At 37.7% G+C, this 24,242-nt stretch overlaps 1 protein-coding gene across 1 annotated transcript in view; it reads left to right on the top strand.

The window, feature by feature from the left end:
- The first annotated feature begins 1,554 nt into the window (after nt 1-1,554).
- LOC101168197 (pituitary adenylate cyclase-activating polypeptide type I receptor-like) overlaps nt 1,555-24,242 on the top strand; it is a 53,390-nt gene continuing 30,702 nt past the window's right edge. Inside the window, exons 1-2 of the mRNA XM_011474273.2 lie at nt 1,555-1,838; nt 19,008-19,116. Coding sequence (XP_011472575.1) covers nt 1,749-1,838; nt 19,008-19,116 — 199 coding nt within the window. The 5' untranslated portion in view covers nt 1,555-1,748. The remainder of the gene's footprint in view (nt 1,839-19,007; nt 19,117-24,242) is intronic.

Raw genomic sequence — 24,242 nt, 5'->3', positions numbered from 1 at the left:
CCCTTCTTACCTGCCACGTCCCGGACCTCTTTCTGGGTTCCAGCATCTGGGTTCGCCCTGCCTTGAAATCATGACAATTAATTTCTGAACTTTGCAGCTCTCACTGGGTTTAGGTCAGGAAGAAAGTGGCCCAAGTTGCTCTTTTAGCATTATAGGAAGTAGACCCCAGAGCAAATCTGCACTGATAACACTGATCATTGATGTCAATTTCAGACATTCAAAAAATGTATTAAAAAAATGCATCCACCACTCCACAGACAGTGGACTTTATGGAATTTTTGTCTTTTTAAGAAATTCACAACATTTACAAAAGAGCTAATACCTTATCTGCTGCATGAAGTCAAAAGATTGGAGAAAAACGTTTGTCTTCAAGCAGATGATAAAAAAAATGTCTCTTTGTAACTCCTAATATTAACTCAAAGGCTCCTCTTTCTTTTTCCACACATGCAAGCAGTCATGAAGTTCCATAGTGACATGATGCTACATGACACATCTTGAAAAGTCGCTCCCTGCAGGCTCCTCTATGCAGACCTAGACTCTGAGACCTTCATGAGGACGTGCAGCTGCAAACAGCCGGACTTTGACGACACAAACATAAACACAGGCCAAAAGAAAGTCGTTCCTTTGAGCTCAGCAGTGATCCACAGAGGGAAGAATCTGGACAAACATGGAAAAGAGGTCAACTGTAGGTTTGAGGTTACAGAACTCAAATCTGAAGACACAACATCCTGTCAGGGGACTCACACAGCATAGCAATACAAGTTTTGAAGCTAAATTTAAGTGGTTTACTTCATGTTGAGACGTGCAAAAACTCCTCCTCACAAGTAAAGAATCAGATTCAGCTGGAGCTTAGTGCAAGTGAGCTGATGCGTTCACAGTCATCGGACCTTTAGGGGATTCAACAAATCTATATCAGTGAGACTTGTTGGGAAGAATATCATATTGGTCAATGCCGATGATTACCTTTTTATGCAGCTAACTCCTAATGTTGTTCATGCTTATAAAATAAATTAAGAATGCTTTTTTTTCCTTCAAAATATTTTCTGAAATTTCATGCAAACTTGGTTGATATTTAATTATTTTATAATTCAGTAAAAAAAATGCGTGGATCTAATTTGAGACAGTGGGTAAATGATGTGTTTTTTCCACTGAACACTTATGTCAATATTTGTGTATCTTAAACTAACGTGAGCAAAAATCTATCAAATAACTCAACGCATTATAATCTACATATATCATTAAAATTATAATTTTGAATTTTTATGGGTTTTTCGAGAGTTTAATAAACATTTTTTTTATCATTTAAAAAAATTATACATTCAGTCACAGTGGGTAACCTCGAATGTTGGGAATTACTTCTTCAGTGTTATATTAAAAAGAATAAAAATCAGAATGGTGTATTACATTTATATTAGTGTATTACATTTTTCTGAACAAACAAGTGATCCCCTTAAATTTTGGAAACGCTGATGAAAGCAGGAGTGGCGCACGCGGGCGCACACACTACCCCTCCTCTCTCTCCTCCTCCTCCTCTCTTCAACCGGAGAGCTCCTCGCGCTACTCACATGAGCATACGCTTCTCCGCGCCGCACGCGGACACTCTAACGGACCCCCTCGCGCCGGCAGACCGCGCGCCGTTCATGGATCGTTCCCAGCAAAGCACTTTTATTTTCCTTTATTTTCCGTCCATCATCCCGGAACACCTACGTGCTTAACTTTTGCGCGCGAACTTTCCTGCCCCTTGAAACATGCGCGTGCACAAGCAACCGGCTTATGGAAGCTCGTGGAGGACGCACGCGCTGCTGCAGCTGTTTCTACAGCTGGTTGTGAGGAAGGCGGTGAGTGAAGAGATGTGGCTGTTTTCAGGGGGGTAGAGCACTGCACGTCACTGGGATGGGGGACTCAACAAAAATGTCTTTCATGTTACACCTATTAACCATATTTTTAAAATCATGTTTTGATTTGTTTTCTTGCTTCCAATTTCAGCTGTTTGGCTAATATTCTGCCACACACGCTGAAGTTGCCATATTCTCACAGAGTCTGAAACATTTATGTGGATTTATGACCAGCTCTTATCAGCATTTGTGCCCTTTGTTTATTAGGATCATAATTTTTAGGCTGATGACACATTTGTTCCATTTCTGCTCTAGAATTCCCATCTCTGTGCATCAGGCATGAAGATTGAGCAGCACAAACCATAAGAAGTAGATTATTTTGCATAAATCAAAAGCTTCTTTAGTAATTAGACCTATTTCTTCATTAATGACAGCATTTATCCAACATTTTGATATAAATATTAATATCTTAATATGAACTACCTGTTTTAAACAGTATACAATCTGTGTTTTGACTTAGGAAAACAACACAAAACAATATTTTTTAAGGCAACCTTAATTTGTGTCCATGCAACCCTTTGGAAACGAATTCTTTATTTTAATATGAATTTTATGAAAAAATGCAATAGTGATTTACAAAAACTGTGTCCCCATTTCAATGTCTCATTAAACCCATTTCCGTTTAATACATTTGTTACATAAGAAGTAACCATTTTTAGTTCTGAAAGTTATGCATTCATTTAGTTGAAATTTGAGGATTTTTATTTCCAGAACCAAGAAAAAAATAGTTAGTAGTGGAAATGGATTTTATGTTGATACTGAATTTAAAAAAAAATCCTTAAATTTCGAGCTTTCAGTAATTTGGCAGTGAATCTTCTTTTCCTTTACCTCCTGCATTTACATCCCTTTGTTTTTTGCATATCTATTTATCTATGAGTAAATCAGATTCTTTCTCATCAGTCTTTTAAAATAATGTTGCCTGAGCCTAAACATGAAGATGTGGGAATTGTTTATTCCAGAGATTTTATTCTTTCCATGACACAAACAGGTGAACCTAAAAAAAAATTAAAAAGAGCGAAAAGAAGAAAGATCTGTATCTCTGGTGGATCTATTACCACCGGGCGCTCACTTCGCAAAAAGACAAGAGCAAAGAGAAAGCATTAATATTTTTCCCTCATATTCTGCATGTATTCTGAAAATTGAATAATACACGTTATTGTGAAACATTGTGCCCACATTTCAGGCCATTTTAATCACTCGTTAGCGTCGGTGCAGGCATCCCTTCATGTTTTCCGATTGATGACTGTCAGATGAGTTTTTTTGCGGTCACTTGTGGACCTGCTGAATCATTACAGCAGTTTGCTGTGTCTCCTCCTGCTGCTTCCTGTTGACAATCTCTGAAGTTGGCTCTCAGTAGCTTGTTTCATTACTTTACATCATCTCCACGTTTCCAGTGTTTTCATATTAGAGGAGCAGAAGTTGTGTTATAGCTGAAAACACAGGTTTAGCTGATGTATGAGGTCACATACTATGGAAAACTCAAAAAAAAACATTGAATGTATATTAAAATTCTATATAAGGACATTTCACTTCTAAATTACATAAAAAATGATAGATTATTCGTTTTTTTTGCTATGATTTATTCTTCTGTTCCCATATTTCTTTAATGCTTTAAAGAGCCACTCCAATGAAAATTATTTAATTGTGTTTTGAACATGTTCCTGTGGTGTTTTTCTGATAATGGAGGGCATATATGAAGAAAATTAGGCTTAAAATTGCATTTCTGAGTATTTCCTTATTCAAATCATCGTGAACCAGGAGCAGACAAGTTAATGTTGTTTGAAAAAGAGCTAAAGAGCTTATTTGTCATGTGAAAGCTACAATGGCAGGCCACAAGCCTGAGGTTCAGAAAAAAAAGGGGGGGGGGGTTAAAGGTGACTTATTCTGAGGGGCCCAGACTAAAGGGGTGTTCAAAGAGGCCCCAAACAATGATGTTATAATAAAAACAGAAAAAAGTCATCAACCATAATCACAAATATTTTATTTTCAAAGTCATGGTTACAATATTTTTGTTTTGTTTTGGAAACATCAACTTCTGCAGGCCCCCCTTCCACACCCCATATTTATTTAATGGTTCAGTCTGACTGGATTGAACTTTCGCAGGAAGTGCAGCCACGTGGTTTTTGACAGACAGGGCCACAGTGTGTGAGGTAGAGAAGACATGCCTCAAAAATCAGTCAAAAAAGGAGGGAAAAGAAATTAGGGGGGAAAATGAGTTGAAGGGTTACAAATACAGTGTTCCCCTGCTTATTCACATTTCAATATTTGTGATTTACGGTATTCACAGGATTTCTTTTTAGTCATGTGACTCCTCCTGTTCCTCCATTGACTGTAAAAACAATGGACAGCTCAACCCCTCCCCTCTCGTGTTCTCAAATACGATGTACCATCTTGATACAGGTGCCGCCATGTTAAAACCAGTCGACAGTTATTGGTCCGAGTTGCTCTGTCTGGGTCATCGTATCTATGGCAACTACTGTCACCATCTCCATACATGAGATGACTCAGAGTGACTCGGACCAATTGAATTGGTTAGTTCAAAAGGGGCCCAAGTCCAAGAGGTTTGTTTTTCCAGGAAATGATTTTAATTGCACAGCTTAAAGGGAGGCTACACCAAATGATTAATACTTTACCCAGATTTGGCACCAGTTCATAGCTTACAAATGCTATAATATGAAGCACCTCACTTTTATAATTTCAGAGGACTAGCAAACTAAAGTCTTTGGGCTTCGGCCCTTCTAGAATTAAACAGGGGCGCTGCCATATTGGATAACTAGTGCTGCTTTCTATGGGATAAAGCAAAACCCATGCAAGAGAGGCCCAAGTCCAGGAATTTTGCACTAAATGCATTTTAAATGTCAAAGCATGGTCAATACATTACAACGGAATTGGGACTTTTTTTTTTTTGCACATAATCAGATAGCTTTTCCTTTGAAGACCATTGAACATATAATATCTCTATTTTGAAAAATTATGGACTAGGGCCCCTTTTGAACTAACAGATTCAATTGCTGTTGACTGGTTTCAACAAGGTGGCGCCCGTATCAGGAACAGTGGCGGCTACTGGTCTGTCAGAGAGGGGAAGCTCATTTTCGGCCTACATCATAAAATTTTTTATTTATTTAAAAGTAAATTCTGCCCTACGTTCCTTTTCAAGAAAATGGTCTGTGACCCTGTCGTACCTTTTCAAGTGACTTGACCAGTATCCTCTCAATGGCCAGCAGAGCTAGGCTGCTTAAACGGCCTTGGCCCATTGTGTTTTGGGTGTAGGACTTGAGTTGCTTTAAACAGGATTGGCTCCTTTCTACACCTGCAGATCTAGCTTCAATTGTTGCCACTTTTGAGAACAGTTTGTAAAGCTGAGGCATTGCACTGTCCCACTCCATGTCTTTAAGGAACACCAAGTTATCACACAGCTTTCCCCTGTTACCCTGCAAGTACTGATCTGTAAACACAACTTGAAGTTCTGACATCAGTCTTCCTGAATCAAAGTGAAGAATGAACGATCAAAAAAAAAAATTAAACTCTGTAAAACTGAAACAAGAAATGTGGTGTATAATTGTGTGAAATGTATGATGAGAATCAAGCAATTTCGCCAAGCAAATATCAAAGAAATAGGTTGCAGCAGTTTTTATTTTGACTGAACTTGAGAAATCCGCGATGGGACTGAGCGAATAGCTTTAGTGATTCCTTATAGTACAGAATCACTGTCAGTCAAAAGGAGATGCAGTCTTTTGACAGACCCTTCAATCATCACGCAGAAGCTCGGAGTCCGGGCCAGCCCACTCCCCATTTACCCCCAGAGACGCTGAGCGTCCGTGGGCGGGACATAATCGCAGCGTTTATCTAGTTTCGAAGCGCTGAAAAAAAACCTTCAAAGCAGCCCCATTGAAGTCAATGGACGCTGGGCTTCCATAGGGAAATGTACTGTGACGCTGCGGAAATGTATGAGAAGAAAATCGAGTCAGCCGACCTGCTATATGTAACTGATTCTGAACGAAATGGTCTTTGAGATGAACGTTTTCTAACGCATTTTTGGTCAATAAAATGTTAATACAATACAATACAATACAATAGTACATATTTGACCATTAATTTTGTGACATTATAAGGGAAGCCGAGCTTCCTTTGCATTCTTAAAGAAATCGCCACTGATCAGGAAGTAGGTGAGGGATTTTGCCTCATTTCGTGAGAGCTGGAGGTCAGGGATTTTCTGTGGGTGACGTCACACATCGATTCGTCCATTGTTTTTACAGTCTATGGGTTCATCACAAAACCTCAGACAACCAAGACGCTTATATGAGACTTTTGCATCTGAGGGAGGTGCTGCGGGAATTACTGAAGAAGGGTTACAAAGATGAAGAGCTCACCGGTCCGTCAGTGTGCTCTTTATCTACATCCACTTTTAGATCAATTTTAGATCCTTCGAGTAAACGAAAAGCTCTCAGTTAAGGGATGTGATGGGAAGGGGGCGGGGTTGGTCTGCGCCAAGCCAAATTTCTACGGAATTCCAACGGCTCTGCTGAAACTATGTCATGTTTTTTTATTTTGGCTAAAACCGGCATATTCATAATTATAAGACATCCAACTCCTTAATGCTGAGTGTCAAGCAGTAAGGCAATGGTCCCATTTTTGGAGTCTTTGGTATGACTAGGCCTGGATTTGAACTCACGACCTTACACTACAAGGCCACTTGTGGTCCTTAAAAAAACATCCTTTGTTTTAGTTAACTTGATACTTTCTAATACTTTAAAGACAAAAGTGATTTTTCTGAAAATCTTTATAGATGTTTTATGACCACCGCATACCTATTACATAAATACAAAGTCATGTAGTGGCAGCAGCAATAATGCACATTGAAAGTCATTCTCTTTGGCAGATCTGAACAGCACCACTCGTTTTCATGAGTTGCTGGATTTTTATTTTTTTGGGCAGGCCTTAAAGCTCGCCTGAACTCTGACTATAACCTACGAGGTGTTTTCAGGTCACCTTGATGCACTCAAGTGGGAGAGCAAACCAAACCGTTTGAAGTGAGTAAAAAGTTTTGGCATTTTCCACGCAGTTGAGTCAACTCAACTGGACTTTTAGAGCACATCATAGCAACTGAACATTCTATTTGTTCTTACTATTTTCTACCTAAGCAAAAAATGTATCGTTGGAACAAAATTGTGAGAGATACTAAATTGTTTCTTGTTTTCTATCAGATGTTCCAGTGTTTTGTGTCTGTCTCCTTTTTCTAATTTCTGTTGTTGTGTCTTTTGTCAGAGATATTAGTGACATTGAGTTTGTCGATCTTCGTCCTGCATTCTTGTTGTTGCAGTAACTAACATATCTCTAACACATGAACAGTAGTTTTCCTTCTCCTTATTTCTTTTTGGTTTTATAACAGATGTTTTAGGATATTAAAATTTTCCCATCTTCATCGCGTTTTCTCACCCCTTGCAGTTAGTAATCAATTTCCTTTGTCTTATATCAGATATTCAGTGACTTTGTGCTCATCTGCTTCATTCTCATTGGTTAGAAAATTCCTGATTTATGTCTCTTGTCTTATAACAGATGCTCCAGCGATGTTCTTCCATCTACTACGTGTTATTATGGTTTTAAGACAATCTGGCTTTAATGAAATGTAATCACAGCTAATTTTACTTTGTTATGAACACCAGAGAATCATTGTAAACTAAGACTATTTGTAAAAATACGACATTTGATTATAACTTATTTGGCATAATTTTATACAAAAGTATTAAACTCAAATATAAAGACATGTGTTGACACTTGGATATTTATTTCCACATTTGTAATTAATATTTTTGGACCAAAATGTAGGACTGTTAACTTTTTTTATATTTAACTATTATTGAATTTTTATTCTTAATTCATTTGTATTAAGTGCTATTTTGTCATAAAAACCTGTGCTTTTTCTTTTTCTGGTTTCTGGACATTTCCAGACCTACCGGTAATAATTGACATGAAATGACCCACCGTCTGTCTCCAGCCTGAGGCAGACTGCTTTCAAAACAAGTCTTCACAACCTTAAAGTCGACTCTAAAGGCCACAGATAATCGGTCCAGGGAGGCTAAAATGAAGGAATGTGCTGTAATTTATTTTCTGTATCCTGAGAGTCGCCTGCTTCATTTTTTGCTGTGTGTTCATGTGTGTTTGTGTGTTCACACAAAAGTGGGGCAATTGATTTTTTTGGACAAATAATAAATGACAGTAACTCATGTTACAAAGGCAGAAAGGGTACAATCAGACAAGAGATTCATCTTTACAGATGAGAAAAGGTGTTCTGCTATTTCATGCTGATACTATGAAAACATAAAATGCACACTTTGACTGCAGAGCTTCACACAGCAGTCTGTAATCTTTGACTAAGAGAATGTAATGTGTTCTGCAGCAAAGGTACGGTAATCAGGATTACCAGAAAAAAACATTCACAGTGAGGCTTTCATAAATATCTCTGATGAAATATTACAGTCAAAAGCTACAAAATCACAGAATATAATTTTATTTAAATGAAAAGAAACACTGTAAAAGTAACTGTTGCTTGAACATGGCAACGTTTATTGAGAGTCTGATTCAAACAAGCAATTTGATAGGTGACTGTATTGATGGAAAAATGTTCAATACATTTAGTAAAGTCTGATGGTTGATTTATAACCCATTTAGACTGTTCCAGTGTCACCAGAGGGTGTCCGTTTAGGTATAATGGCCATAGACATACTATATGTGCTCTCAACAGATAGTATCTGATGGGAGCCATAAGACTCTGGATCTATTTACTTAAATGTACCCTGTTAAATATTAGCCACATGCCAAATGATAACATTTTATTAAGCTCATCAATTGGTCAGATTAACGCCCCACTTCTCTCTCTTCAATAATTCACAGATTTGAGCTCCTTTAAAGATAATTTTCTACTAAAATAAAATCCTTTTTAGGAATAAATACAAAAAGAAATATATGGATTTATGGTGCAAAGGCGAACTTTTTAAGATTGGGGAAATTGTGCTCTGCTGAAACCAGTCCTTCCTGTTGTCAACTAAGGACCTGCAACATCTGATAGCTTTAAATTGGGGAGGGCTTGTATTGACACATATACTGGGTCTTTTTCTTTGACCTCGTTGGGGTACTTAGATCTTATGCCTTAGTCACAACTGCCCTTATGGGTGGTTATGGGCTGTCTGTGGGTGAAAAATGGACAAACCTGTACACGGAACACAAATGGCCTGCAGGAAATATCAACTGGTAGACCAGTCGGTTAGCCCGAGAAAATATGTTAATTCACATTTTTCTATGGGCGACAGGTCATAGAGAGAGAACACTTAAACAACATGTAAAGGTAAGTAAGGGTGAAGTAGAAGAAGCCCCTCCTGTCTATGGCCCTCCACCGGCCCGGCAAACTGAAAAACCTCCAGCACCCGTACGCATCAACCTCCGTATGGGTGCATGTGACTAAGGCTTTAGCTGAAAATACCAGGACAAATCCAGAAAAACCTAAGTTTGGTTTCCAACTTATTCAACGAACCCTCAAATGTTTATTTAAAAAAATATCAAGGTTTCTGTCCACCAAGTCACCATTCTGCAGATAGTCCAGAAATTCAAGATCTTTATACAGTATGGTCATTCACTAAGTTCACGCAAATTATGCAGTTGATGTTTTGCATTATCATGGAAAATTACAGTAATTTAGCAAAATTACAAAAATAATTAAAAGTTTAAAAAGCACAACTTCTCTTGAATGCTACATCATCCGCAAAATTGGATTTGCTCGACTGTTATGATCTAATCACACTTGATTATGAATGACTGGAGGGGACACACGAATATCACACACAGCAGAAGCACTCAACTCGCACATATTGGGCCAAATTTTGCGATGAATCCAAAGAAGTCATGCAATAACGAGTCATTGCAGTTCTTAGTGAATAACGCCTAATTAAAGGATTTCCTATTTATCAGTCTACAAGTAAACCCTGGATTGTACCAAACCCAGAAAAAAAATAGTTTTCAATGAAAAACTGAATAAGTGCATCTTAGGGGGTCCCACTAAATGCATTTCTAAAACTAAATCACATTTAACCCATCCTGACCTACTTTTTAACTGTCAGAGCCAACAAACAAAAAGAAAGGAAAAAGACAAGAAATTCAGGAGAAACTAGGCCTGTGGAATCGTCATATATTATGTTACATGATCTTTTCATTTATCCCAACATGTCAGTGCCTTTTTAAACGGTAGATGATAAATTCAAAAAAGGCATTCCTGAAACATAATTGAATTAATTTTTGCCCGTATTCTAAAGTGTGAAAAGTGCCAGTCTTACTTTTTTTGTGACAAAAATGAGTAGTTTATTTAAAGCTTTGCACATTTCTTTTAGATCAAATTCATATTGCTAGTTTTCCACCACAAAAACAAGTGAAGTAAAGCGTTCATGTAGTTTTCAATAGCTTTTCAGTTTATAACATCTGTTTGTGGCCCTTTTCCTTTCTTTTTCCATGGTAACAAAGTGATCAATTAAAAAAGGAAAAGGGAGATGACTTTGAAACCAAGATTTAATGAGGAGATTGGCAGCTTCTTACATGTCTAACTGTTACAGTAAGCTTGAATTAACATCCCCAAATAACACACAAAGTTTGAGATTTGGAAAGACAGGAAGTGTCTTTCCTCACACTTTTAACATCTGTGACCATCACAATAAAACATGGTTCACAGCTTTGCCTTTGATTTTCTATTATCATCTTTCCAAAAGAACTTCAGAAATCCAAAAAATTAAATAAAATAAAAAGCCTCTGAGATGTCAGGTAAATAAATGAGAGTATAAAAGTAAAAAATATTTTAATAAAAAAACAAGAATACGCCAATAAATAAAAAATGAAAACAAAACTAAATGCACTTAGAAGGTCCTGCCATCCTTTCCCTTAACAATGTTCAAGGAAGTTGTTGATGCAGGGATAGATAATCACTTGGTGGATGGGCCTTCTACTGGAGGGGGGATGGAAGAAAACCAGGGAAGGGAGGGATGCAGATGGATCAGGGGCAAAAAGAACTCATTTAGGTCCATCATAAGTGTCTATTTTTGCTCAACATAATCCCTCTGAACATATCTCTAATTCAGCATATCCTTTCTCTCAACTACAGTTTATTTCAAAATATCAATTGCCTTTTTATAGTCTAAAAATCCACAAATATTTTAGCAGATGTATTTATACTCCACAGGTTTAACACTTTAAAACAAATATCTGCTGGAGAAGCATGTGTGTGGCATTTAACAAACCAGCATCAGTGTTTGCAGGACATTTATGCACAAAATATGCAACATATCATTAATAAACAGAATCATAAACTACAGTCCTGGTACGTGCCTTTTCCTGACTGGTTTAGTTGAAAATAAAATGCAATTTCTTTAAGGTTTCAACGGCTTATAACATTTGATTTAGTTTCTTTATGCATGCTAACATCCAGCTGCATGAATTTGATCGTTTATCCCTTGTGCTATCTTAGATGACCCCACCCTTACATTGACGTGTTCTCCCTACCATGACAAAGGTGGATAAAGGTGGAAAGATTTCATGTAATCCATGGACACCAGTGAAGATCACAAATCATTGAAGAAAAAAGGTTCAGGGCACTGTCTAGTGGGTCTAGATGACCCAACTCCCAATGTTAAAGTGCCTAGGATAGCACAAGGGTTAGTCCAGGACAGAGTTTCTTGTTTTGTATCATTTCTGATGCTTTTTAAAACATTTATCAAAAAACTTTAGACTATTGCTCAAAAAAAAGTTCCTTTTTTATTCAGAGAAATAGACTGAACTGTAGTGTACTTCATAATGCAATTAGGATCACTCTGTCACTCTGTTAAGTTAAGTGAGAGAGGGTTTCATCCATATTAAACACCTGCTCTGGATGATAATTATTCTCCGCCATTATCTTCCTCAGTTTATCAGGATATTTTCCAGCCGCTTCTGAGTCAGCTGATGCCATTTCTCCATGCAGGAGCACAAACTTCGGTTGGTAGCGATTCAGGAACTGGTAGAACCAGCTGTGAAATATTTCTTAGCAACCAACAAGGAAGCCGACGGGCCAGTGTGCCCTCCTTCCTCTCCACAACACCTCATTTGGACGTGAAAGTCCAAATGAGTCTCATACAAATGAAAGTCTCATACAAGCATCTTGAACTGAGTTTTTATGATGAACCGGAGGAGTCACATGACTAAAAAAAAAAATCTGCGAATACGTAAAACCATGTATAGTGAACCATGAATATGCAGTATAATAGTATATAATTCTGGCTGGTTATAAAACACAATTATTCATTTCTCTTCCATGATCAATTTTCAAACGGATGGCACTTCTGTGAATAAAAGGGATGCCATCCACTTTCAAATCCGAGTCCCCAATTGGTCAAAGTTTGACGTGGTTTAACTTTCTCTGCACATTCAATGGCTACACGTTTTGTTTGTATAGCCCGAAAACGGTCATAGAATCTTGTGTAGCTATGTGTGAATGTGAAAGTTTTGAACGCAGAAGCCCGAAACATGCATTTAGGCGCGCTAGCAAAGACTTGTAGGTGGAAGTAGCCACTTCACAAGTGGTGACATTGCTGAGGACGGTGTGAACATAGCTTGAGATGACCAATCCTAGCTCAGTTTTGACTGTTCACATGGTGCATAACTACTTCACCACTTAATTATCAGGATATACTTTGTAAGAAGTGACTCTTCTGAGAGTCACAAAAAAAACAGTTTATTGTAGCTTGAGACAATAATTAGAATTCAGAAGGCTTTAGCTACCTAGTTTACATGTGCACAAGCAAGTTGAAATTCACAAATTATTAAACTTGTAAATGTGTTAATGTCTAACAACATACACTTTTAAACACCGATGTTGACCTGTGGTTTTGTGTACTTTGCAGCACGATCAAACTTTGAACATAAATGATGGCGCTTCACTGTGTGACGGCCGGAGGCGACCGCCGCCCTGCAATAATGACCCCATTAAGGTGGTGATTGAATTTAAATGACGCCACAGCCACAAAAACCATCAGGGCTTCCCATAAATAAAGTGCCTGCTGAAGTGATGTTCACCTTCTTTGTAACACACATTCAGGTTGTTTTTTTTTTGTTTTTAATCTGCATCTGCTGAAGGTATGAAACAATCTGACAGTGTCTGCTACTCCTCACAGGCGTTTATACAGATTGTGGCCCATTACTTAAGTGTAGGATGACACATTGTGTGGCCTGAAGTCAACGTATCCCCCCTTACTATCTGCCTTGTTTAAAAGAAGTTTTTTCCATAAACCTGCAGGGCAGATATGACCTTCCTGTGATGTGTCACAGTGAGGCTGCATGACTAAACTGAGGTTTTCCAACTCGCTTGTAGCTCACGTTGACACAAACTGTACCTGATGGGAGGTTTACAGGCCACCCATTTGAAAGATATTGCTTAAACATTTAGCTTTTTTAATAGACAAAGATTTGAAACGTTTTATCAGTATTATTAAGAACACATCTCAGTTTGCAGTATTTTAGAAACATTAAGTTTTCCCCTTTATTTTTAGATTTATATTTTTCCTTTTATCAAATACAATGGAAGCATGTGAACGTTTATTCTAAGTTAGTGTAATGGAAACACACTGCAGGAGATCTATTTTATTAAATTTTCTTTAGAAAGTCACTAACTTTAGCTTTGTACACAACATGCGTTGCACGTAAAAGAGCAGTATCCTTGAACACGCATTTAGCGTGTTCAGTCTGTACTGTCGCTGTCGCTACCCGATACTGGTGCATGTACTCACAGCCGGAAGAAGCTTGGTGTGAAATGTCAAAGTGTCTGGAAAATCTTGCTTCAGGCTTTTTTTTTCACAGCGCTATTCCAATATACGAAAGACTTGGTGTCACATAATTCCAGCCAAACCGCAATTATTAATTTCTCCTCCAGGAACAATTGAAAACAGTTGAAACTTCTGTGTAACATAAGTCATTACTTACTTTTTTACTTTTTCTATTTTTGCACATTTTGTATTTGTATTTTTGCACATTTTGAACACCCCTCATTCTTTTGCACATTGCTGTCATTCTTCTCTGCTTTTTGAACTGCTGTAACAATTGAATTCCCCCAATGTGGGATCAATAAAGAATATCTCTATCTTTATCTTTATCTTATAAAAAGGACAGTACCCATGCATCACTACCTAATCCGAGTCCCTGATTGGTCGTTTAATGGGTTTGAACTTTTAAAGCTTGTTGATTGGGTGCATGTTTTGTATGCAAAGCCCGGAAATAAACCTAAAAAACGTGCTTAGCAATGTATGAACATTGGGAACATTTGAGTTTGAGTTAAGTTTGAAATTTAAAAAATGCAAACTGATAAAACCTCTCAGCTGACTTAAAAAAAAAGTCAGGTATCACAAAATTACTATATATTTTCTTACTAAAATAATTCCTTAGCAAAAGGAAATTTCACGTATACAGCTTCAAATGTGTAATTGTTGTTAAAATAGATTTTTCAAAAACATTTACATTTATTAACTTATATTATTCTAATGCTATTTACCATCAGTGGTGCAATTCCTTTACATAAAGCTTAAGTTTGTTATTTTTTTAGAACATAAGAAAAAAGATCTAAAAGTCCACAAATACCCTAAATCAAAACATATCTGAAAATATCAAAATGTTTTCAGAAATGACAAAGCTGTGACAGAAAACAAGCCTTCAAAGAATGTAAGAGAGCAAAAAAAAAAAGATCCAAACAAGAAAAGGCACGATTACAGCCAAACAATGTCATATGAAGGATTTTTCCTCAAAAACACAAACAAAAATGGATATAAATGAACAGAGAATGTTGCTTTAGTCTTTAGTGTTTTAGTGTTTAATGCTAATGAAAGTTAAAGTAGACCAAGATATCTTCAGAAGTCATATAAAACCTTCCCTTTTTAACAATTACTCATGCATATTGACGATATGTTAATTTTTCATACATTTGCAGTTAAGCAGATGTTTTGTTTGTCAGGGTATGGGATGTTAAAATAAAGTAAAAACATTTTAAGCTGAGCCTTAAAAGTCTGGAGGTAGTGTGGTTCATCCACCCACAAACGAGGTGGTAGCTTAGAACCTCAGGCTTTCTTCACTGCAACAAATAGGCTGGAAAAATATCAGAAAATAAACTTTTTTTTTTTGGCAAAGGTCATCAGAGCACGCTGCAGGGCTGATAGTCTTTGACAGTGTTTTGATAAAGCTGGCAGTTGTAGCCCTCTGCATTTGCATTTGGTGATGTGACTACAGCCAGCAGAGCTGCAACACTGTGCAAACAACCATTAAAGGACATTAGTTTGTAGTTAATGTTTTTTTTCTGAGCAGCAGGCCAACAAAATGTATGGTTCGGATGTTGTAATTGTCTAACAGTTTCTATGACTTAGAATATTTCTCTTTTATGCAAAGTTGTTGTTTTTTCCGGAGCTGATTGTTTAGGTGATTTTAATGGACTGTTGTATTACAACATTTTCTTTAGAAGTACAACTGACTGGCTGCTATCTTTTATTTTGCATCGAATGTTCCCATTCGGGGCTATGGGGCTGCCAGAACCTAACCTTGCTACCGTTAGGTGAAGGTGTGATATACCCTGAACAAGTCACCAGCCTATTGCAGGGCAAACACTCATCCATCCACAGTCGCACCTTGGGACCTAGGTGTGTGACAACTAATAAGACTTAAACGTTAGATGCAGTACAACATAGCTTTCCTGGATATTTAATTGGCTTTTTGTCAAAAACATTTCAGTAAACATTTTTAACTTAGCACATTAGTCCAGTATTTTTAGCGTTCATCAGCTTCTAATGTTGGGCGCAGGTTGTATCCATAGCTAAATTGACAGTTTCCATTTTTATATCAAGAAGTTCTACCAATGGCCAGAAAGGGCTGGCCTACAGGACAGCACTGAGGCACTCATCATGGCAGGTCAGGAACAAGCCCTGAGCACCAGAGCAATAGAGGCTCAGATCTACCACACCAGACAAGACCCAAGATGTAGGCTGTGCAAAGAAGCGCCTGAAACAATCCAGCACATAACTGCAGGGTGTAAGATGCTGGCAGGGAAAGCATACATGGAGCGCCACAATCAATGGCTGGAATAATATACAGGAACATGTGTGCAGAATATGGACTGGAAACCCCAAGGTCAAAATGGGAAACACCTCCAAGCTGGTAGAGAATGAGAGGGCAAAGATCCTGTGGGACTTCCAGATCCAGACTGATAGGATGGTAATGGCGAACCAACCAGAAATTGCAATACTGGATAAAGAACAGAGAAAAGCCCGTTGTGGTGGATGTGGCAGTGCCAGGTGACGGAAATATCAGTGTGTGAAATAAAAACAAAGCTTCTTTGAAAAATATTTATTTTGACATCAGAGTTTCAAAAAAAAATCCATTGAATTACAATAATACTCAACATGATTAAAATTGAACATTTTCAAATGCTGTTTTAAAATAATGAACAGGTTTTTAAAGCAAAAATGAAATATATATTTAATAATATAATGGTTAATTTAAAATCTGTGTGCAGGTTTTTCACAATTCCATGATCTTTTTATATGTTTATGACAGATGTGTTGGTTGATTGTGTGATTGCACAAGGTTATATTTATTTTTTATATTTATTTTTTTAATTATGAACAATTTGGGGTTCCATGTCTTTCCAGGTGGAGCGTTTTCAATTGCCTCAATTTTGCACAAAGATGTGTTGTAAGGTTAACCTTTTAGGAAAACATCAATCCTATTTTTCTATAAAGTTGGCAGTAACATACTTGATCTTGATCTGTTATTAGCTGAAAGACTAAAGAATGGCAAAGGTGCCATTATTGTCACAGCAAGTGGCCATGATGAAGCCATACTGGAAATAGCAGAAAATGCTTAGATAAATATACTTTATTATTAATGGAGTTCCTATATACAAAAAGACAGAACAAGATATGCATGTTTTTTGCCAGAAAAGTTTTCTCTCCTTGCACTGTACAGTGCCACCTGGCGTGGCCATCTTCTAGCTAGAAAATTCATCCTTTTAGTTCTATTTCTAGGCATTTACAAGTTTCTATTTACTTCTTAACAAGACTTTCTACTGCAGACAATAGACTTAAAGACCTACTCCAATCAAAACTGTGTTTTTGGTGTTTTAACATATGCTTGTGGCCCTTTTCTGATGATGGAGGACATGTATAAAGAAAATTCAGTTTGAAACTGCATTTGTGAATATGACACTTGTGGACAAATAGATCCATGTATGCCTTTGTTTTCCTCGTCCGAAGGGGTATCTGGGTCAAAACTATACTACTGGATAACTCTAATACTGCTCGCCATATTTGGTACACCGGTAATGTTAGGTTGGGGTTGTGAAGGGCAGTAAGTTAGCGGAAGAGCATGTAAACAAAGGGATCATGAGGAAATGAGGTCAGGGTTACTACGCGCCAACAGTCCCACCCACAGCTCAGAGATGAATTCCTTATGAACTCCTGCAGAAACTAAGTCCTAGAAAATGACACAGGTTTTTGATTATTTCTAAAAACAGCATTGTCATAATTAAAAGACCACTGGGAACAATTTTGCAATAGATGAAAAGATGATCGTAGTGGAACTGTAATGACTTTTTGAGGTCTGGCATTTGAAAATAAGATTTTGGGAACATAAGTAGAACATGGGTCAGTTACAAGAAGACTGGTGCACTGTCCTGGATAACTTGTAAAAACTGCATCCAACCGCATGAAGTCATCATGTGGTTGGATGGAAAAACAGGTCTTGTCATAGATGCAGTTCTTCATATCAGGAGATGTCTGTGCAGACAGCTACACCTCTGGTGTTATCTTTGAACCTGCAATGTCTCCATTTGCAGCACAGGCAGGTGTCTTTGAGATCATTTTTACTTTTGAAATAGTGGCTCAACGAAAACCAGCTCAACACCCTCAAACCAATTATTCAGAATATTTCTGACCTGACAGCCATTAAAATCATCTAATTTCCCTTCTGAGGCTTTGTGGGAAGCTACGTATATGCACAAAACATAATTAATTGGGTTTATTTCTTTATTGTACAGACCATGTGAAGGAAACCAAAAATCAACAAAAACATGAGAAAACAGGACTTCAGGAGAAAGCTTTTTATCAATCGCAATCTATCATGCAGCTCTTTCTCAACCTTAATGTCCCTCCTATTCCTCCGTCTCCCTCTCTGGTCCAATTCATCCCATGCTTTTATTACCTGCAGTTTCTCCACTTACCTTGTGGCTTTCCTGTTAAATCCAGCTTGTGGCCAAGTTCAAGTATTCACCATGTCTGAGTCCAATCCCATGTTTCTAACTAAACTTCTCTCCTTGATCATCCTTTGGTCTAAGCCCATGTTGAGTACAGTTTTCTTCCCGCCTCCTTCCATATTCTCCATAGATTGAAAGTCTCAACATGAACTGCAAATCAGGCAGACTTTCTCATACTCTTCCAAGAAGACCTTTAACTCTGGATCACACCTCCTTTCTTTTCTGCTGCCATCTTCAGTGTAAGCAGTAAAACTGTCCTTGGTTGCTTCTGTGTGAGTTTTTTTAATTCCATTGTGGTCCTTTGTCTGTCAGCATCTTGTTCTTCTGTTTTGTCACCAAATAAAAACCTATTCATCTACATCAGTCCATCTTTGTTTATAATCAACACCTCTCACTCAAAGTTCCAAGGATTTATTCAAAAGGGATGTCACAGTTATGTCATACCTCTTGTTGTGATTTTTTAAAACCAATCATTTCAAAGCTTAAAACTTTTTTTTTTAAATGTCTACATTAAATTTTGCATCAAAACAATTCCAAATGAGGGTGTCAGTGTCATTCCTGGGTGGTTGTAAACAGCCGATATGATTGGGAATCTCATGGTGAGTTCAGAGACTACTGAGGGTTTAATGCAATTTAGATCCTTAAGTTACGTAAACATAACAGAAAAATTAATCTAAGTCATCTGATGAAAATAGTCAGAAATGTTTCTTTACATCTCGTAGTAAACATTAATTCAGTGTTATGGTGCACAACTGGATAAACTTTCATTTAGAAGCTGAAGCAAAGGTGTAAAACTGTATTTCTTCTTTGTTCTCCAGGTGGAAGCCATGCACCCTGACTGTGCTTTGGTTTTGCAGCTGATGAAGGCTGAGGAAGAATGTGACCTGATAATGAAGCTGGAGGAGAGGAACCACTCTGCCAGGACTGGTCAGTGTGCGCGATGGTCTTAGAGGATATGAATAGAAAATGGAGATGCTTTGGAGGTGGTAGATAGAAATTGTAAATACTGAATGCAATCATTCATTTTCCTCACACTGAGGAAAACATAAAGGCAACACTTTTTTTTTTAACTTTCATGAGATGAACTCAAAGATCTGAAACAGTTTCTACAAGCACACAATAATCAGTTCTTTTAAAAATTGTTGAAAAAAATTTCTAAATCTGTGATAGTGAACTCTCGTCCTTTGCTGAGATAATCCATTTCACCTCACAGGTATGCCATATCAATATGTCGATAAGATAGAATGATTATTGCACAACTGCATCTTCTTGGCATAGAGTCGATCAGGTTGTGGATTGTGGCCTGTGGAATGTAGGTCCACTCCTCTTCAATGGCTGTGCAAAGTTTTGGCAGGAACTGGAACATGCTTTTGTATTCGCTGATCCAGAGCTTTCCAAACTTGCTTGAACCTCAGGATGTTAACACCATAGCAAAGACTGCGTTTTAACATTTTAAAAATATTGCCCAAGAAGCAGTACAGCAACACAAACTTCTGCATTTACATTACATCCAGAATTCATGATTGCGATGCTATTCTTTCAGCTTCATGAAAAAGACAGAAAACAAACTACAGCTTGGATAGAATTCAGAAGCTGCACATGGCACCAGTTTGGAAGTGTCTTGGAAGTGTCTTCCAGTCAGCTTTAGGATACTTTTTGTGATTTTTATTGATTTTTTGGTTCATAAATATTTTAACTACCTTGGACCTTCCAATGGAACAGAACTGGATACACTTTATGAAACTTCCAGAGTCCTCAGATACTCAGGTGTAGTGTCTCACAGTTCCCAGAGTCTACAGTTTGCAGTCTCTCCCTGTAGCTCACAGCCCCTCACACCCCTAAGAAGTCATGCAACAAAAATGGCGAGCAATGTTGGAGCTATCCAGCTGTACAGTTTTGTGCCAAATCCCAGCTCAGAGAAAAACTAAGTTGTACATGGATTTATTCGTCCATAAGAATGGGGAATGGGGAAGGGGGCTTTTGGCCTATCAATTGTAACAACTGCAAACTTTTTGAAATGGCCTAAAGAAATACTCAGAAATGCATTTTTAAGCTTAACTTTCCACTTTTACATCCTCTGTCATCAAAAAAATGCCATGAGAACATGTTAAAAAATCAAAACACCATTTTCAACAGTGAGTCTTTAAATAAGTAGGACTTGAAACCTTGTTAATCTTGTAATTTCAGCACTAAATGGGAATGCTCAAAGAGAACATTTTCTTTAACAATTTTTTTTTTAAAAGTTTCATAATTCCAAAAGATGCTTTACTAAATTTATTGGCAAAAATCATATTAAAAGGTTAAACCTTGGAAACTAGAATCATTTAGTGCTTGAATGCAAACTGAGTGTGGTCCTTTGCAAAGAACGAAACCAAAAGAGAAATAAAGAGTGGGATGTGAATCTTTCCCCCAAGATTTTTTACTACTGTTGAAGTACAAAATATTGAAAGAGCTATAAATTAAGGAAAAGCAAAAGCAGATGTACTTGTCTGCTTAAAATAACCACTATGGTGTCAAAATGTTTGTATTTCCAGAGCAATAATGCCAAAAAAAAAAGAAATCAGTATTAGGATTCTGTTGATCTGTTTCAGCTTTAATGCACATGCTTGGTTTGGTGAAGCATTAGCATTAATTTACACCATATAGTAAACAGCATATCGATCTGAGAAAACATTTATCAAATCAAATCAAACTTTATTTAAGATGGTTATTTAAATGAAAGATGCATGATTTCTGGTGCTTCGAAGGAGGTGAAAATTCTTTCTAACGTCTGCTTCTGGGGCGCCGAGTGGACAATGAATCCCACTTCCTTTGTAAAAACAAAACACTTGAGCAGCTCGTCCTTCAATTTCCATCTCAGATTACATCTGCGGGATGGTTGATTAAGTTTCAAAGATGGATCCTTTCTCTTCTGAAGTGGGTTATTACACCACAAGGTCTCTCCAGTCAGGCCTGCTCCCCCCTATCTTTTGGTGTAACTCACACAATGAGACAGTCATCGGCTTCCGAGAGCCTGTTGTCACCCACAATTAATTGCATCATTTGCCACCTTTCCAGTGTTTGTCCAAAACAAAAGATCTGACAGTTTGAATATGAATAAGAGGCCTGAGCTGATCTGAGTATGTGTTGAACATTGAATGAGAACATCGTGATTCAAATGAGGCAGCTTCCCTGGAGGTTTAACCAAATTATTTCATGCTAAGCTTCACCTGTATAAGTTTATCTTTAGTGACTTAAGGTGGGAAAACGTTTAAATATAGCTGGAAATATGCATCATCTGCAAAAGTATTTCTAACAAGAATCAATAGTTGAAGGTGTTTATGTAGATGTGTGAAGCTATGGACACTCCAGGCATGTGTTTAGTCCATGGCGTTCACATTGGACAAGCAGGGAGGGGATTCTTTTTTTCTTTACTGTTTACTAGCACATGTCTGCCATGTCTGGTGCAAAATATCGAAATGTTGAAGTGGTGCAAATCTGGGGAATCTTGCTCCAGGATTTTTCTTTCACAGCTTTATTCCGATATATGAAAAAAATTGAATTATATGACTTGATGACATATAATTCCAGCCGGGTACAAACCGCAGTTCTTAATTTCTCCCCCATGATCAATTTACAAACGGCTGACACTTCCGTTAACTAAAGTACAGTAACTAAAGTATAGTAAACATACATCACTGCCAAATCGGAGTCCCTGATAAGTCAAGGTCTGACCTGGTTTAGTTTGCAACCTGCATTCAGTGGCGACGCGCTTTGTACGTAGCGACAGAAAACAGTCACGTTTACATAGACTCTTGGAAAGTGCAACTCGACCTGCAGAAGGGGCTTTTCCTGTTTGAACACTTTTGAAACTGTGTCTTATGTATTTTTAAAAAAAATTTTTTTTGCTGACCGCTGTCTGACGCGTGCTTTGTGCATGATTGAAACAAGCCTGCATAATTAAATCAGCAGCACGCTAAAGAGGCTGTCCGTGAAATGCGCCAAAGAAGGTGTGTCCATGTGTTATAAGAAACCTGAGAAATAAAAGGCACAAAAGCTGACAGAGGGAAGCCATGAAGGTGGAGAGAAAAAAATCATTTTACTGTGTACTGAAAAGAACAAAACAACAAAGACGCTGCGGGATCATGCAAAGCTCCAAAAAATGAAAGAAGGCAATAAAAACAACATGGAGCCGGCTATTACTATGAAGTGACCACTGAGAGAAAAATGAGCAGAACATAAAACATTCAAACAAATGATCTGGGTGCTATTTACTCAAATTGTGAAACAAAAAAAGGGAAAAAGTTTCTTCCTGTATGAATACCCATTTATGTGACTCTCTTTGTTCTTTTACATCTGCATATCAGCCTATTGATATTCATTCATTCATCTCCTTCCGTTTGTTCCTTTTGGGGTCATGGGGCTGTTGGAGCCTATCCTGGCCACTTATGGGCGAAGGCAGGGGACACCCTGGACAGGTCGTCAGTCCGTCACAGGGTCACACATATCACACACCCATGCACACTCACATCTATGGATAATTTGGAGTGATGAAGCATGTTTTTGGATGGTGGGAGGAAGCCGGAGCCCCCAGAGAAAAACCAACAAGCAAACTCCACACAGAAAGGTCCCCCACTGTTGTTCTGTTTTAGGTCCCCCCCAGCCGGGTCCGTCTTGCTGTGAGACAAGAGCACTAACCACTGCGCCACCATGCACCCAGCCTATTGATATGACTATACAATTTGATCAGTGGGAATAATCAGATTATCTGTAGATCTGATGGGTTATTATATACTTCAGAAATCTGATGATCAAAAAAATACAGGGTTTATCCTTCAGGCCATTATCGGTACTATTTTCTTCCAACCTCTCATCCTGTGTGACAACTAAAACTGAATAAATAAAGGTCAGCTTCAGTTCAGCTTGATATTAAGGCACTTGAAAGAGTGTTGGAGATTTTAAAAGCAAAACATGCCCATCATTTAATTTGCTGGACAGTCAATCAATCAATCAATCAGTCCATCAATCCATCCATCTTTATCAATCCATCAATCATTGTTTCAGCTATAAATCCATGCACCATCCATTGACTGTATATGAGAACTGGAGCGAGTAAGTGTAAAGCCACACATAAAAAATGTCTTGCTTCCGGTTCCAATAAATTGATGGAAATTCAGTTGCCAATTTTTTGGCATATGGAACCAGAAATCTTCAGTAAGTAATGATTGGTCAGAGTTGTTCTGAGTAAACATTGCTATGGCAACATCTTTAGCCAATCAGGAGTGAGCTCATTTGAAGTTCACACCCTTACCACTTAAAAGGCTGGGGGGAATCTCTCAAACAAATGTTTCGAAAGTTGGACATGAGACCGCATACTTTTATCGAGGCATCTGATTGGGTGACATACACTATATATATAAAAATGTGGAAAAAAATAGGAACCTCAACGGGACCATCATCAAAGAGCTGTTTTTTGTCAAAAATACAAGTCAGGCTTGGATGCATTCTATTTCTTAATATTTTATTTATGGCACAGATTTCAAGCTAAAGAGGAAGCAAAACCTGCTGGTTCTGCTGAGACAAAGCTGCAGGAACAGAGAGATGTGGCTTACATTTCTATAGCTGTGGAGACCAAATTGTATTCAAATAAATTCAGCTTTCAATATTTCAGGATATTCAAAAATTCATTATAATTCTTTTTCTGAAACTAGATTTTTGCAGCAAAGCTGAGAAAATATTGCATAAACAAATTAGGCGTCAAAGACAGACAAAAAAACTAGTACTTTACGTCATTTTCCTCACACATGACTGTCATTTCTGTAATAGTTTGCACTATTAGGGAAAACAGTTTAAGCTGCTTTTTTCTCTAATTTTGTTACAAAAACAGTTTTACTGAATTTATTCGTGATGAGCCTTTTTTAAGATCCAACATGGAGATTTTCATGGTCGCAGTTGCTGTCAACACAAGAAAAGTAGCAACACAGAAAAGTCCTGCATCCACAAAGTAGGGAAAGTGATGAAAAAAGCCAAGACAATAAAAGAGTGCACATTAATCTCTGCAGGTGACAGCTAAT

This window comes from Oryzias latipes, chromosome 4, assembly GCF_002234675.1.
Source record: "Oryzias latipes chromosome 4, ASM223467v1".
NCBI lineage: Eukaryota > Metazoa > Chordata > Actinopteri > Beloniformes > Adrianichthyidae > Oryzias > Oryzias latipes.
This window is presented reverse-complemented; position numbering and strand designations above follow the sequence as displayed.